A 17,042-nucleotide genomic window follows, 5' to 3' on the forward strand; every position below is an offset into this window, starting at 1 on the left:
ATGTTTAAGTATCGCATCCGGATGTTTTTCAATGAACTCAAAGTGTTGTTACTGATGCGCTCTGGATCAAGCAGGAGGACTGGCACGGGAACAGACCCGGACACGCAGACCAGGATGCGAGGGCTCGCTATAGGAGGCTGTGGTTGGCCGCCGTTGAACTGCTCTCACCGGGACGATGAGGAGGAATATTATGGCTCTGACTCCCGGCCACGCAGCCTGGATTTGGAGGATACAGAAGAAGAGAAACCCGAGGGAGGAGGCCTGGACGCCGCTTCCCTCCCGAGTCTCTCAGAGAGCGGGACGCGATCACCGCAATGCCGGATCTGCTTCCAAGGCCCGGAGACGGTATAGTTAGTTAAATAATAAAGGTAGTAGCAAGGGGTCAGCTATCCAGTAGGGACCTGGTGCCCATGAGCAAACATCAAGACTTGCCTACGGGCTGCAGCAACCTGTAGGAACCTGCACTACAGCGATGCAGATGCTTGCTGGTTCGTGGGGTCTCAAACCACGTGGTGCTCATCTGAGAAAGTCTGTTCAAAAGCAGGTCACGAGAGGCCATGTTCACTACTCTACTGTTGTTTGAGCTCAAAAATCCAAAGAAATGTCACCTACCATGAAAAATACTAGAATACTAGAATAGGTTACGCAAAAGTGAAAATTAAACTTTGTTGTTTTAGGAAAACAAACCAAATTCTTGTTAGAAAGTTGACTCATTTAAGAATATTTTTGCTAAATATTTGTACAATATAAGCCTATCTAGAAATAACAGCTTGCCACATAAACCTTTTAACGTTTTGAACCAGTTTTCAGCCTTAAGCCAAAAACTAAATTGAAGCAACAGAGGCTGAGACATCCTGACTTTTGCTCCCTAGTCAAGCTTAGAAAAAGATCCAACATTCACCATAATGCAACTCAATTGTATATATTTTGAAAAATTCTTCCTGCTTTATAAATGTCAATGTCTTTGTCCATTTGTTATAAATGTATAATCTCCTAGCTCAAACTGACCCAGATGACATCACTATGGGTTATTTTCTCAGATCTGAAGACATTAACTCTTTTCACATGCTGAGTAGTGGTCCTCATAACAAGTAAACTGATATTTGTGTGAACAAATTACATTTTAAAAACTCATTTTACACTTAAAAACCCAACTGTTTCAAATACCCGAAAGTGTGTATTAAGGCTGCTATACTTAAGATCCAGAATGACTAAGACTATAAGGAATTAATCCATCAACAGTGATCTGATCAGTAATATATTCAGCATCTGATGCTCAAAATTAGACCACTTTACAAAAGCAATGAAGACAAATTTCGGAGAATGATTCAATGACATAGAGGACATTTATACTGATTATTACTCCAACGGATTTGAGTGAGGGAGGCAGTAGAAGTTTCAATAATTTGCCAAAGGACTCTTAGGAACCATTAATAAACCTTTGATCATTCCTTTAGGCTACAGAAACATCACATGAAGTGCAGTGTCTTCCTCTCACATGAAGGAGAGCTGAGGGGCTGGATGCACAGAAAGTTGAAATGTTTTTAAAAAGCTTATGTCATTCTGAGACGTGGCATCTGAGCAATACAGGATAAAAACCAGCCTTAGAGACAGTCTATGCTAGAGGTCTCAGAAAGTTTTTGTTTCCCCTCCAGATATCCAACTAATTAAAGACCTAGCACATTACCTAGAGTCAGACAGAAAATAAAGTGAGACGTGCAAGAGTGTTGTCAGTCCGAGGGCCTTAGGGAGTCTCACACTGACAGCAAAAATCTGCGCCAGATGTCCTGTGATTTCTTTCGAGGATACGTGAAAGTGACACGAGAGAAGCAAACTGTATCCATGAATGCGTTAAGCAGAACATAGTGAAATGCATCAAAACCAGAATGATGAAGACTCTCTCTTTACTACATTTTGATTCATGTTTTGAATTTCTGACATCCTCTGAACACATCAACGACGTCTTAAAACATCTTCGTAACAATGAGGCACCGTTGCTTTTATTCCCTATAGTCATAATTAAATGGGAGATCAACTGTTGAAAGCTTTTCTCAGGAATTCTGGCCTGCATTTACTTCTGTATATGTCCAGTTGTTATGGAGTTGATCACTGCTCCAAAAATCTCATCCCAACTGTTGTGAACGGAGAGAAAGGCAAGCTGACAAATTCATGCAACTGTTAGAGAGACGTATGAGAGAGAAATCTAAAGAGTCACTAGTTATTTTATTCATATTTTCTATAACAATTGTTTGAGAAAATTGCTCTGAAGAGCCAATGAACACAAAAAACATGAAAATAGCAGTTAATTGGCAACGAAAGTGAACAATAGACATAGTAACAAGGGAGCTGTGGGAGCTTTGGTCTTACTGACCCAGAGACAATAAAACAGGAAAAAACGTTCCTCGACCTTTAGATTTTAGAAGTGAGATGGGATAGCTTTGTCGCATTTAACTGTAACAAAACCAGAGTCACTGAAGACCTGTAAACACCAACATATAGATTTAACACGCCTAGGGAGAAGCAGGAACACGTGGAGTTACTGTGCAGACATCAAAGCTTTAATGACAAATACTCTTAAAGTGCTAAGATCGGGTTAAAGGAAAGCTGCAGATAGGTATTAATTATATTAAATGGTAATAATGATTTGTGGTTTGTCATTATAACTTAATATTTAATGTCAGTTTGAAACTCTTTCTCTCTCTGATAAATACACCAACATATAATTGGACACAAATATACTAATAGCGACCTTAAATTAACTCAAAATGTGTAACAAAACACAACTAAGAAAATACAAGCTACAATGCAATGATGTCATGCTCCATCAAAACAGCCCCATTCTTTCTAATATCTTAAGTTTCTTAACTTATTATTCCATGTGCATGCATACTGTGTAGTTTCATATTGATCACATTTGTTGGTGCTTGCTCCAAGCTGTTATCTTTTTAATCCCTTTGCCAGCAACAAACCTGAACACATCAACACTGTGCCTTCAGTAGATAAAATATGACAGTAACATTGTCAGGGCCGAGGAGGCAAGTTGTTCTATTTGTGAAAAAGATCTTCATCTTTATTTTTACTGTCATCTTCGCCAAATCAAATCTTGTAACAGGCAGATTTAATAATAGCTTCAAGATCCTGCTGAATGCAGCTGCTTGTTTTGTCCTGCAGGGAGAGCTGTTGAGCCCTTGTCGCTGTGCTGGCTCTGTGCGTTGTACTCACCAGTCCTGCCTTATCCGCTGGATCAGTGAGAGAGGCTCCTGGAGCTGTGAGATCTGCTACTTCAAGTACCAGGTCCTGGCCATCAGCACCAAAAACCCTCTTCAGGTACAGCCGCTCTGTCTCTGTCTCTCTCTCTCTCTCTCTCTCTCTCTCTGTGTTCATCTTTAATGTGGAAATATTCTGAAACGTTTAAAGGAAGAATATGAATAAAGTCCTTGACATTAGACTGCCAAGCTACATGGCAGAAAGCCATCTGCAAACTTTACGGTGCCAGATTTGAGTGAGTGATTGGCAGAAGTAGAGTCACAGTAGAGGCAATGCAGTGATGACATCACCCACTCCACAAAGGCATTTTGGACTGATTTTGTCCTGTCAACCTGCACTGATTCCTAACAGGAAGTATGTTGGCAGATAAGTAGCAAGTATGTACATTTTCACAGAGCTATTTATACTGTTTTTTTTTTTTGTACTGACAAATGGAGAAGAAGAAAGTGATGAGGACTTATAGGAAGATGCCAAGAACAAATTAATGAGACACTGCACATTTCCAAAGTGTGTGGCACACAGACAGTAGACGAACAGACAGAATCACCAAATGTTGTCAGCTTCTGAATGCTGGAACAGAGAAACTATCAGATGAAATACTTGTTCCCTCAGACGCTTGTCTTGCTACAATCCCTGCATCTATAAATGGACACTATCCTATTCCTGGAGAATTGGTGTGATGGTATTAGTGAAATTGTTTCATTAATTGAGCAACTCTCTAATTTATTTACTTAAATAAAGGGTTTCATTATCTGTGTTAAAGCCTGGCAGCAGAGGCTCAGTGAACCTGTTATTATATACTACGTTGGTGACTGACAAACCACTGTGGTTACATCAATATAAAGGCGTAGAGCTTTACACTCTGAGACAAACCCTGCACGATTACAGTTTCTCACATAGTAGAGAAGGATTTTGAAATTGACATCTAAAGTTCAAAGTTTCAGTCCATTTTTGTTTTTGTTCTAGTGGCAGGCCATCTCTCTGACTGTCATTGAGAGGGTGCAGATTGCAGCCATCATCTTGGGCTCTTTGTTCCTCATCGCCAGTATCTCCTGGTTGGTGTGGTCCTCTCTCAGCCCTTCAGCCAAATGGCAGCGGCAGGACCTTCTCTTCCAGATATGCTACGGCATGTATGGCTTCATGGACATAGTTTGTATAGGTAAGACACACACAGACCTATGTAATCTGGTACTGTTTATAAGGAATATGGAGACAGTGTTAAATTATATACTCATGGTATACTTCACTTAATTAATTCCAATTGGTTGCTATCTAGAGTATTAACAGGTCAGCTGAGTACGGGAAAAAATGGGCAAATTGTCTACAGGCAAGCACACAATTATACATTTTCAATAAATTAATAATACATTAATATTTACTTGGGTTAAAATGGAGCAGCTATTTCAAGGCTATAATCAGTGCCAAATTACAAGTATAATTCGGCTTTTAATTAGTCTTATTAACAAGACTGAAAGTCTACAGTCATGCTAGCGGCTCTGTGGATCACCAAATGTTATAACAATTCAGAGGGGGAACCAAATTTCATGGCAACCCATCCAGCAGTAGACATTTCACTCAAAACCCCAAAATGTGAACCTCATGGCAGCACCAGAGGAAAAGCACAGTCATCCTGGGCATTATGGATCTCTTTACCAAATTTCAGAACAATTTACAGTTTTTAAAACATTTTTCTAAAGAGCCCAAAATGTCACCGTGCTGGCGGTGCTAAGAAAGGTCAGGTGACCATGACGTGAGTAGGATACATCCTCTGGTGACCATGAATATCTGTACAAAGTTTCATGACAATCCATCCAATCGATGCTGTTATCATTATCTCTTACTTTGTATTTATAACTCAGTGGCTGACTGCAAAGCACAATGGAGATAGTTTACACAAACACTACAGTAATCTATGTGCTATTTGTTTATTCTAAGTGCACAAACAACAAGAAATAACATTTGCGTTGCATGAGTATATTTGTTGCATTCCGTCTCTGCTTCTTTTTTTCTTCCTTGAAGGGATTTTCATCGACACGTGTTTCTAATCACACGTCAGTCCAAAATACCCACAAACAAGTCTACTATATTAATCTTTTTATTTTTGAGAACATATAGTTCTTATTCACTCTGTACCTTTACTTCCTGATTCTCATTGAACAAACAACTGTTTGTCTATATGTAACCGTGCTTCCTGCCCCGACCTCCCCCACCCTTTGTCCTTTATGCCCAGGCCTTATAATCCATGAAGGATCGTCTGTTTTCCGGATCTTTAAGCGCTGGCAGGCGGTGAACCAGCAGTGGAAAGTGCTGAACTATGAGAAAGCTAAGGACTTAGGTGACCCCATCAGTTCCAACAGTAAAGGTCGTGTCGACAGGAACTCAGACAGCGGACAGAGAGCGAGTCGACATGTTAGGACTATTCTCAACCACCACTGTGGCTATACCATTTTGCACATCCTCAGCCAGTTAAGACCCAACAGTCTGCGCAGAGCCAACCATGAGGTGGTCATGAGGGTGACCACTGTGTGAGGCTGGGTCATTCAAACAAGTGCTCTGATGTCTGATGAGGAGATCAAAGTGTTGATTGGGATTTAATGAAAAAAAAAATCCCAATCTGCTACATACACACTGCCGTTAACTTCTAGTCTCACATTTCGCTCGCAGAGTCTCCCTGAGCTCAAAGTGGACAACAAGAGATATTTGGGCAAAGGGAGAACATTGCAGTTTTATCGGAGACTCTAAAGACGAAGACTGAAAACAAGACAAATAAGAAAAAATGCATACACGTTGAAAAAGAAAAAGCTTTGATTCTTAGAGCTATTAAGCTTCTTTTTTTTACCACCATAACCCATGTTACCAAATGTAATTGAAATGTTTTTTTAATGTTTTGCTTTCGAGAGAAAAAAGAAAATGATTGTCATTAAGTTTGATTTGGATTTTACTCTATAAGAGAGAGTTTGATAGTGGAAATGATTGTGCTCTTACTCGTGTGACCATAACATTGGCCCCAGCCCCCCTAATTCAACATATTCCTGATGGTCCACGTCAATGGATCAGATATTGAAAAGCCCAATAAAACAAGGCACAATTGCTTAAACTATCATACCCTTAAAGTACAATTAGTGTTTTGTAATAAAGACTTTGTTGATCTCAAAGTGGAACTGTGTGTTTTATCTAATTTTTAGGCAACAAGATGGATCTTAGCAAATTTAGCTTGAAAACAAATGTATACATCATAGTATAATTATCTTAAAACATCTGGGAGAGGCTTGAGTTCACATTCCCGAGGACAGAGAAAGACAAACGGCGAGCTCAGTTTACAGTCTTCTGTGCACCTATGAACGAAAAACAAGTCTTTCGTGAAGCCTTCCAGCAGGAGGGGACTATAATGTGTCACCCGCTTCTTGACAGAGGGAACTGAGAAGATTATTACAGCTCACTCAGAGGACACCCAGAGGGACCTGCAGCATTTCCATTTAATAGACAACACAGTGAAGAATATAAAAGTGAGAAAAACCTATACGAGCCACTGAGTGGCTTCGGGAAGTTTTAAGAATCCTTCACTTATATTCGCTATATTCCCTGAACTCTGTATTCGTGATGTTTGACTGTGGGTGGGCTACCGTTTCTATGGGAAACATTTTATCAACTAACATAGCAAAACACACACAACTTTGCCCTCTTAAGTGTCTCCCTAGTACAATGAATCATCAACAACAATAATAATTAATAGTGATAATTAGTAGCTATGACATAATAAAATACACCTGCATCTGTTTAAAATAATAATGTGGACTTTCAGCTTAAAGTAGCCTGTGTAAATACCACATACATATAGATCGATTACACAGCATCAGTGTTTATTTGTTAAAGTACGATACTTAAATTGGTACTTGTATTTCCCTTGACTATTTCCATTGTTTTATGTTACACTTCGGTTCAAAGAGGCACATTAACTAAGCCTATACCACTAGGCTAATGGTGACAGTTTTACTTTGCAGATTAAGAATTGACAAGCTAAACATTTGGTGATTAAATTTGCCCTTATCCATCAAACCAAATATAGTAGTTTACAGAGTTAAAAATTAGCTCCATCTTGACCACCTACAGTGTTCCCAGCCTGGGGGTCATGACTCCACAAGGGGCAGCAAAATGATGAGTGTAAGAAACAAGAAGTGACTCAAAAATATATTTTTTTTCCAGACTTCTGCATTTCTTTCTTGTTAAATGTTTGATCATTTGAACTCTTGAGATCTTGTGAAATTAAACTTGATCGCAACACGACCGTCATTTTAAATAAAAAGATTTTGCCATGTAGAATAAAGGCATTTAATTTATTTTTTGAGACCATATTCCACCCTTTACAAGATTAAATAAACACAGTACAACTGAAGGATCCAAAGATTACATGTATGTGATTACAGCAGCTCCACTGTCTTCACACTCAAATTAAACAATATAAGAATGGACAATTACTATTGAACTGACCTGTGATGAGATGTCACTCATAGACATGTCAATATATAATAATATACAAGGACAGAAATATTTTTTATTAGTAATAATAATAATACATTTGATTTGTATAGCGTTTTAAAAAGGTACTCAGATACGCTTTACATGGTAAAAACAGAAACAATAGAAGTAATTATAATATAAACTAAATATATGACATAACAGTAAGGAACAGCACAAAAAAACATTCATAACTAGTAAGTACACTACTTTTATTTTTGCTACTTTAAGGACATACTTTTAAGTGACTTCTCATCGAGGATGTAAAAAAATACAACAAACCTGGCAACCCTGAAAAGACGCATGGTGATGACGCGAAATCGCTGCGACTCAAAACCGGTGTGGTAAACTAACCAGAAACGAACGTGACTTACTGGGAATCGACTTCGTTTATTTAATAATTAGGTGACAGAGTTGTCGCGAGTAACGTCTCTAATTTGATCCAAAATGACTTCGTCAATGCCGCAGAAACGTTACTACCGACAGCGAGCCCATTCAAACCCGATGGCTTACCACACGTTTGACTAGTGAGTGAGGAACATGTGTCCGAGTTTAATACCTGCACCACACTGTGCTCATGCAACTTTATTATGTGTAACGTGACCTGCCAACCTTCTTATTATCAGTTCCTGCTGTGTGTGTCTCCGTTGGTATGTCGCAAAAAGTTTAGTTTTTAGTTGCATATGATTTATATTTATGAGACGACTGTCTCCGACACAGTATAATGTACAGTAGGTGCAAACAACAACGAAAAGCTGTATTTAACAAGTAATCCGAGACATCTCTTTTCAAAACCACTTTCTCTGTTACTGTGATGAGCCACAGACTTAGCTGTTTTTATGTTTCTACTTTACAAAATAGTTCAGTTGAACCCCCCCTCTTTCCTCCTCAGTCCTGTGTGTCCCGAGGAGATGGACTGGTCCGAGCTGTATGCAGACTTCTTCACTGGCAGCACATCTGACAAAGAGACCCCTCGAGTTGAGTTCGCAGACATTGGCTGTGGATATGGGGGGCTTTTAGGTAGTTATGTCGCTGTTCTGACCACACACAGTTTTCACAGATCACGGTTTTGCTCTGTGTTGACCTCGTGTCCCCTTCTCTCGTGTCTCTGTGTGTCTTCACCTTCACCCAGTGGAGTTATCTCCACTTTTCCCAGACAAGCTCATCCTGGGCATGGAGATCCGAGTGAAAGTGTCTGATTATGTTCAGGATCGTATCCGATCCCTGCGTGCCTCGGAGCCGGGATGCTACCAGAACATCGCCTGCCTTCGCAGCAATGCGATGAAGTATCTCCCCAACTTCTTCTCTAAAGGACAGGTAGGCCTGCACCTGTGTGATACAAGTCAAAAACTCCCCGAGATCCTAACAGAACTGATGTTTTTCACTCAGGAAGATTTATGGATTTTGTTGTATTGGAAGAAAAACTTACACATTTTACATTTTCAGAAAAAAATAACGAACTGAACTGTGAACTGAGTTTATGATCCACGCCACCAGTCTATAAGCAAGAACTTAAAGTATGTTTTACCTGCTGAAAGGCACGTTATGACATCACGGTGTAATGGGCTCTTACCAGCAGCTATTATAACACCACTCGCACCCACCTGCACTCCATCTCTTTGTTACCAATAACAAATACCACGGGCTGAGCTCTGGGGATGAATGAAATGTGTGACATCTTGAAACAGGAAGTTTTAACTTTGTCAGTCTTGTAAAATGCGTGCAACTAGTCACGGGACTAGCAACTCGCCTTACTGACGACTGCACTAGAACATCTGTTGACCCACCCGCCATGCGGAGACAGTCTAAGTCTAATAATGATGAGGGCGGGTTTACATGGGAGTTATCTGAAAGCCAGATGCATCGGTATCGGACGCCGAGGGGCACTGACCAACCGTCGGTATTTGACGAGTTGAGACCGCGTTGCACACGGACTGTTGACCTGCGTTCAACCAAAGCCGACCCCGAACGTGATTAGTCGGTTCAACTCGGACGACAAAACGGAAACCAAGAAGGCTTCTGACAACAGAATCTTGACCCGTTGCCAGATTGAGCATGTGAATGAAATTATTAAGTTATAGATACAGTTGTGGGAACTGTTGGCAGTATTGTTACCATCAGAATGTTTGATTATATATATATATAATGTATTATATACATTATATATATATATGTAGACCGGCTCATTTCAACAAACTGTATCTGCACGGCTAGAAACAACTGGAGGTGCATGTTTTGTAAACCAACGCAGTACATAGAAATAACACTTGCGTACTGTCGCTCATAAACCTGCGGTTCTACCACAGCGTGGCCTCAAATACCCGGTCTGTTCCGGCGCTGCCAAGGTAACAAGAATATGCACATTTCTCACAACAAATAGCTACTGTCCTCATGTTCAACATATTGTCTCACTGAATTTATACGGATTGCTCATTAAATCCAGGATTTCACAACAATGGGGTCCTTGACTGACACGCGAGGCAGCTGAGTATAGAGCAGTGCACGACGCCATTTATCCGTTCCAATTAGCCGGTAATCTATGACTTGTTGAAAGTCGCATTAGATTATGCCGTGTGGGCTTAGCGTACCAGGGTAGGTTTAGGTACCCTCGGTAAAAAAAACTTCAACTCAAATGCCCAGAGTAGAGTATAAACTGAGAAATTAACATAGGAGAGTAATTGACACATTGATGGATTATAAATCAAATCAATATTTTATTTAGTAGCACATACATTGATTACATTTATTGTTATTTTGATATGCTATGTCAGGTAATTTAAGATAAAGACACTTATTTCTATAGCCTGAGTTAAGGCCTTTTGCCAAACTGACATTGGAAATGTTTCAGAGAAACGGCCTGCTTGTGAAAGAGAAGTTTGTCTTGGCTTTGCATCAAGGTGCATTATTTTGCAGACAGTGACACTCCCTTCATAAGTTGCATCTCTTGACTCGCTTTAATTCACCAGGGGTGAACATGTTTCTAGCTGCAGCTTGCTTTAGCATTATCGTCTTCCTTGCTCGTGTTTAGAAACAAAACTGTCGTAGAAATAAAACACGACCACCTAGAGTCTAGGTCCTAGTCTAGTGCTCAGAATCTAGTCCCAATCCTTCTGGCATGCTTGATGTGTTTCAAGCGTTGACGCCGCATATTCTAAAGACATGAAGTACTTTTTTTCCCGCTCTTCTTCGTATGTTTTGTAGCCAAATATGATTCTTCCATCTTCCGTCATCACCAAAGCAGCCACTGAGGCTTCAGCAGTCCCTGGTGAATATCCCCACATCTTTCTGTCTGTACCTGACATTATTTATTTTAACTAATGAAAAGTTAACTGGAATAGTTTTTAATGTATCTGCCAGACTGATATCAATGCAGCCTTCACAAAAAAACTCAAGAAGGGAAATTCCAGTTTTGCAATCGGCAGCGCTTACAAAAAGCAACCGCAAAACATAATGAAGCATTTATTTATTTAGATACACATTCTATTTCTATCCGTCACATTCTATTTCTATCCGTCTCGTTACCATGAATGTAATATCTCAGAAACGCCTCGGGGGAATCTATTCAAATCTGGACTCGAGGGTGAACTGATTAGATTTGGGAGGTCAAAGGTCGCTGCGACCTCTCATCCGTCCCATTCTCACGAATGCAATATCTCAGGAACACCTTGAGGGAATTTCATTACATCTGGCTCAATCATCCACTTGGACTCAAAAGGAGACGCATCACTCTGCAGCCATTGGTTCAGAAGTAATTTAGACTTTTTGTGACTTGTTCTTGAATAATAGATTTATTATAATCTGATGAACTGAATAGAATCTTGTGGCTAAAAATCCCTGTGACTTTACAAAACCATAATCCATGTGCTGATTATAGCAATTTAACACAAATGTCTAAAAGGATCAAATCATGAAGCTTTTTGTTTTCTGTCTTTTTGTGTCTTTCAGCTCAGTAAGATGTTCTTCCTCTTTCCTGACCCTCACTTTAAGAAGACCAAGCACAAGTGGAGGATCATCAGTCCCACATTGTTGGCAGAGTACGCCTACACGCTGAGAGTCGGGGTATGTACATGTGTAAGACTTGTTCCAGCTAGTGCTCAAACGATTAGTCAATCAACAGACATTTTACCTGCAGTCATTTTGACAATTGTTTGATTTATTGAGCGTTCACTGGCTTTTCAAATATGAGGATACAACATTTTTAAATGAATACATTTGGGTTTCAGACAGTTAGTTGGCAGGTTTTTATCTTGAGCTTTGAGACAGTACCTTTTTCTAGTTACTGCGGTTGTTCCAGCCGAGTCGTCGTTCAATGTTTGACTCTGAATAATTGTTTTAATTGAAGATTCACAGACGTAAACGCAGGAAATGCCCAAAATTGAGTTGAAACTTGCCTTTTAAATGGTCTGTTTAGCCAAAACACCAACATTTCTCCACTGCCAACAAATGCCATGAAAAGACTAAAGCCAATACTTTATACTTTATACTTTACAATACTTTGTGTCCTACCGTCCAACATCACTACACTGTTGGTGGTTGGTTGGCATGCAGCCACAAGCCCATTTATTCCCAGTGAAGAAGGAAGTGATTAAAAACAGGTCACAAATATGTGGTTTCATTTTTAATGGTTAAATGATTTCCATTTTAGAAAATGTCACTCAAACAGCGTTGCATAGGGAAACTGTTAGAGACTATTTTCAGCTGCGGTCTAATGCAAGTTGGTGCAGTCGGGAGTATTTGCGGGTGCAGAACGGTGTATGTGGGATCGACTTACAACGTAATGAAAGAACATGTCAGCCAGTCTAACAGTGAGGGCACATTGATGTGGTTTCATTAATTCTTTGAACGGTGGAGCTCTATACATCGGCTACACAGACGATACTTGAAGTAGGAACAATTTAATAAAAAAAGTAGTATCGCCAGCTTAATGCTTTAAGATACCATTGTTTCGGTCATAATATCGGAGCTTTTTAAATATCTGCTACACCCAAACGCAATGAAGGGGAATTGGATTTAATTCATTGACTTAATGGCACTGAAACCCAACTTCAGTAAAAGTTGAACAAGTCATTGCAGTGTGCAGAAATCCATGAATTCACTGAAATAAAATGTAGCAACCGGTGTGGCCTGCAGCTGGTAGATGTCTGCAGACGCCCTGCTTCTCTGCCTGTCAGAGCTGTCAGAGCAACAGGGAGACACTCGAATCAGACACATTGCTGATGGAGGTTTCGGGAACAAAGGAAGGCTTGTGTCTATATTTGGCTTCTTTTATTGTTTTTTTCTCACACGTGTGCATTAATACGTTGGTTTACTCACATTTTGCGTGCGTATACGTTTGGGTGTGTCAGCTTTACGAGGGCCCTCGGCATTAGCATGCAGCCACAACTGTGCTGGTCGGTGGGGAAACTGTCAAAAAAATGTTCATTTATAGAGGCAGTTTCATATCAAAATGAACCTCCACCAAAAATCATCGTTGTTCATAAGTGAATATCTTTTGAATCAGACCGACGGTAAACGAGTGTGATTAGCATGAATGTGCACACAGCCTCTCATCCTTCCTTCTCTAAACGAAACCCATATACGTGCCGATATGCTCTTGTGTGGACATCTGTGCCATTGCTGAGTTTTCTAAGAAACCCTTGTTCCAGTAATGTTATCTGTCCTGCCACCAAAGTAAACTACAGTGACAAAGGTGATTAACCTCTGTGTTGTCTGTAGGTTATTTTTACCTTTTTTCAGCAAGGACCGTTGCTCTCCAGAGATGGTGAAACCACTCTACTCCCATTCTGAAATCTTGGACAGTGTTTAATAGGAGGAATAAAACGGAATAAATCAGAGGTGTATTCAGTTTATTCGATAAATGACTTGGTGAGCGATAAATGGATGTTTAACGTCTTTTTCCCAGAACTGTGTTAATCCCTGTGTTTGTCTGGGCTTGCCAGGGTTTGGTGTACACCATCACAGATGTGGAGGAAGTGCACGTCTGGATGGTGAAGCACTTCACTGAACATCCACTGTTTACACGTGTCCTCGATGAAGAACTGGTACGTTGATCTGGACCTTTTCATCCCTTTGTCATCTGCTTATTGAAGGAAAAGAGGTCCGACACATTATGGGAAGGAGTAGTTTGACATTTTGGGATAAACGCTTTTTCACTTAGTTAAATCGTATCAATCTCATCTCTTTACACTTAATACGAAGCAAAGCTACACGGATTAGCCTTATGCTTCATTTAGGCAATGTTGGCAAAAAGGGGAAGAATAGAAATCCTCCAGTTTTTCTGACTTGGGAATGTTCACACGTTATTCTAAGATGATTAACCTTGAAGTCCCACCAGATAAATTAGCCACTTATGTTGTTACTTCTTTTGTCAAAGCAGATACAAGCAAACCGTGTACAGCTCCCTTTAAAGTAAAAGTTCAAAATGTGTTTATTGATGAGATGACTGTTGCCACTGTCTGTACAGACATGAGGAGCAATCTTCTCGTCTAACTCTCGGCAAGAAAGCAAATGTTTATTTCCCAAAATGTCGGACTATTCCTTTAATAAGTTCGTCATGTTTCCATTAATGACAGAATAAGAGCGAGAAAGGCGGGTTTAACAAAAGAAAGTTAAGTTGAGCTTATCTGACGCTGCATCCTTTTAATGTAATTGTTTTCCATCTTATTTTGGACAGGTTGGTGATGTGATCATAAATCGTTTGGGTACCTGTACAGAGGAAGGAAAGAAAGTGCAGAGAAATGGAGGGAAGAATTTCCTCGCAGTTTTCCGAAGGATTGAGGATTCGAACTAAGACCGAACAGTTTGGACGTGCAATGAACTGAAATGATGGTCTGATGCAGTCGAGTATACGTGGAGGATAAGACTGCTCTGTGGATCTGGAGGCTGTGGCTTGTTCCTCAGCACATGAATAGTGATATTAATGGACCAACATTTACATCATTACCCAACAGAGGGTTTGAGTTTGTTTCTCATCGTTTATGTATTTCATTTCTCAGCTCACGAAAGACAGCACAAGGGAGGTAAATGATAAAAGCATCTCTATTCAGACTAGACTAGTGAAATGTTTTGTATCGCTTTTTTTTTATTGATTTTTAATGATTCACTTCTGTTTCTTTTGTTGAACTTCAAAGTGCTGTTTTGGATTTACTGTAAAACTAAATTCTTTTAAGGACAACAGAAAGAAATCAAGTGTTGGCTTTGGTTCATTGTGTTGATCAGTACAAGAGAAGAGTTGAATTGAAAATGGAAAGACTATATGTTGTGTTTTACATAAGTTACTTTAGGGCCACAAACTTTAGTCACAAACATGACTAAAAAGAGCAGCTCTTTGGTCAACATCTTAGATTTGAAGAGGACTTTAGATTTTACCGCTTCAAAACATTTGAAATGAAAAATAATTTCCATACGATGAGGTAAACTTTGTTGGTTTCACAGTGTTAATTTGCAGTTTTGGCAGCAGAATCTGTAATGGATTAGACTGAGAAATTTGCCAACAATCTTCATCCTGCTTATTTGCGATGGATCATTGTGGAGTTTTAAAATAAACCAGCATGCTCCATCACGTTCTGTGAGAAGTGAACGCAGCACAGTTTCAAATTCAACAGAGAACTGTGACACAAATCATGTTTAAATGTTTTGACAAAGCTGTTAAAAGAACTTGTTTAATTGATATGTTTGATTTACAGAAGTTCACTCTGTGATTCAAATTCACTTATTTAAAACCACAAATTGACCAGCACTGTGTTGCTCCTACATGTCATGTGACATCCAAAACAAACTCTTCGTCTACTAGACACGTCTGCTGAGCAATTTTAGTGAAGTCCAAATCAATCAGTCTCGAAGAGAAACAGTGGATTTCTGTGCTCCTTTTATGATTTTGGCTGTTTGTTACAGGCAGGTGTTCTTGTCTGTCAGGAGAACGGTGGCAGTGCCGGTTTGAGGCCCTCCTGCTGCTGCAGGGGGTGGTGATTAAAAACAGGACAGCACATGCCTCGGTAATGGGAACCCAGACATGGTAAAACGTTAGATATTGACAGAGCAATTGATGCACTCATAAACAAATACAAAGCCATGCTATTAATATTCTACTATAATATTAAATCTACGTATCTTGCGTATCCTCTGCTAAGGTATTGGCATTCTGGCGTTAGCCGACCATGTTCGACAGTCAATTTGTACCAAATCAGTGTACGTTGTTGTTTTTATTCAACTGATGCAGCACTGGTACAAATAAACAGATTGCTTTCAGTATTCAGAGAAAAATATTTTTAAACACTGTGAATACGTGGTAGACTCGATTTGCCCATCTCTCAATAAACTGAAGTATACAGTACAAAATGTACTTATTTACTTGGTTTCTCAGATCTGGACTAATGAGAAACCAGAGTTTCTAACCTTTATGCGCTTCAACTCAACAAAGAAATATTGTGTGCAATTTCTTCCGATTGTCCTATTTCCTAATACTGCATGGCTGCCTGTGACCCATATCCAAGGAAAAGAAATACCCCAATCTGGTTGAGCCTGTACTCCTGTGTTCAATAGTTCGGTCATTCCTCTTCCCAAAACCATTATTGAATACAGAAAGTATTCACGGAACCTTTTATGGAGTGAAAATGTCAACCAGTCTAATCCATCCAATCTGGGATGTTGACGAGGAGCCGCTGTTCTGTTTATTATCCCCATGGGGTGCATCATTTAACATTTTAGTACCATCAGGTCATCAAACAAGAGTTAAATTAAATGCACTGTGGGAGAATCAAATAAAGAAATGTAATGATTAGCATTTGGCAACACTAGTAAAGCAATGTGGATGCTGCTTCATACTCAAAACATTTGTTTCATCCGGACGTCAAAGGTTTCTACGGTGTTCACAGAGGCAGCTGTCTACTGTTAAACGTTACAAGACACAAGGATGTGTTGCTGATTTCATTATCAACTTCCACCTCCGTCAGTTTCGTCAGTGTAAAACAAAGGCACATGATTTGACTTCCAGCTGCAGTCGATCATGTCAGCACTCGCAGTTTAAGCAATTGACATTTTGAGAAATATTTGCTTTCTTGCTGAGAATTCGATGAAAAGATTGATACTACTCTCTTGTCTAGGATAGGTGTTTCCCTTCTGTTTTCAGTCTTTGTGCTAAGCTAACTAGCTGCTGGCTGTAGCCTTACATTTACCGCACTAGTGACATCAATCTACTCATCTAACTCTCAGCAAGAAAGCAGTGACGTGAGCTTTGCAACATGTTAAAACATTCCTTTAAA

The 17,042-nt window shown here is 39.7% G+C and overlaps 2 protein-coding genes across 2 annotated transcripts; both read left to right on the forward strand.

The window, feature by feature from the left end:
• On the forward strand, nucleotides 1-5,796 carry LOC306693899 (E3 ubiquitin-protein ligase MARCHF9-like; the record flags this gene model as incomplete). The annotated part of the gene is made up of 4 exons (XM_079156561.1): nucleotides 1-345; nucleotides 3,172-3,327; nucleotides 4,234-4,426; nucleotides 5,498-5,796. The coding sequence occupies 4 exons, from the start codon at nucleotides 1-3 to the stop codon at nucleotides 5,794-5,796; spliced, it is 993 nt and encodes a 330-aa protein (XP_079012687.1).
• A 2,335-nt stretch (nucleotides 5,797-8,131) lies between these two features.
• Nucleotides 8,132-15,062, forward strand: mettl1 (methyltransferase 1, tRNA methylguanosine). The gene is made up of 6 exons (XM_079183995.1): nucleotides 8,132-8,309; nucleotides 8,675-8,802; nucleotides 8,915-9,099; nucleotides 11,728-11,841; nucleotides 13,722-13,823; nucleotides 14,456-15,062. Exons 1-6 carry the CDS (start codon nucleotides 8,230-8,232, stop codon nucleotides 14,570-14,572), a joined length of 726 nt encoding a protein of 241 aa, XP_079040121.1. The 5' UTR covers nucleotides 8,132-8,229; the 3' UTR covers nucleotides 14,573-15,062.
• The last annotated feature ends 1,980 nt before the right edge of the window (nucleotides 15,063-17,042 follow it).

Source organism: Pholis gunnellus, assembly GCF_910591455.1.
Source record: "Pholis gunnellus genome assembly, chromosome: 3".
Taxonomy (NCBI): domain Eukaryota; kingdom Metazoa; phylum Chordata; class Actinopteri; order Perciformes; family Pholidae; genus Pholis; species Pholis gunnellus.

Excerpts from the sequence above, each read along its gene's own strand:
- mettl1 (XM_079183995.1), top strand. The coding sequence starts at position 8,230 with ATGACTTCGTCAATGCCGCAGAAACGTTACTACCGACAGCGAGCCCAT. Across the intron at positions 11,842-13,721 it reads CCTACACGCTGAGAGTCGGG|GGTTTGGTGTACACCATCAC; the intron begins GTATGTACATGT and ends TGGGCTTGCCAG. Across the intron at positions 13,824-14,455 it reads GTGTCCTCGATGAAGAACTG|GTTGGTGATGTGATCATAAA; the intron begins GTACGTTGATCT and ends TATTTTGGACAG.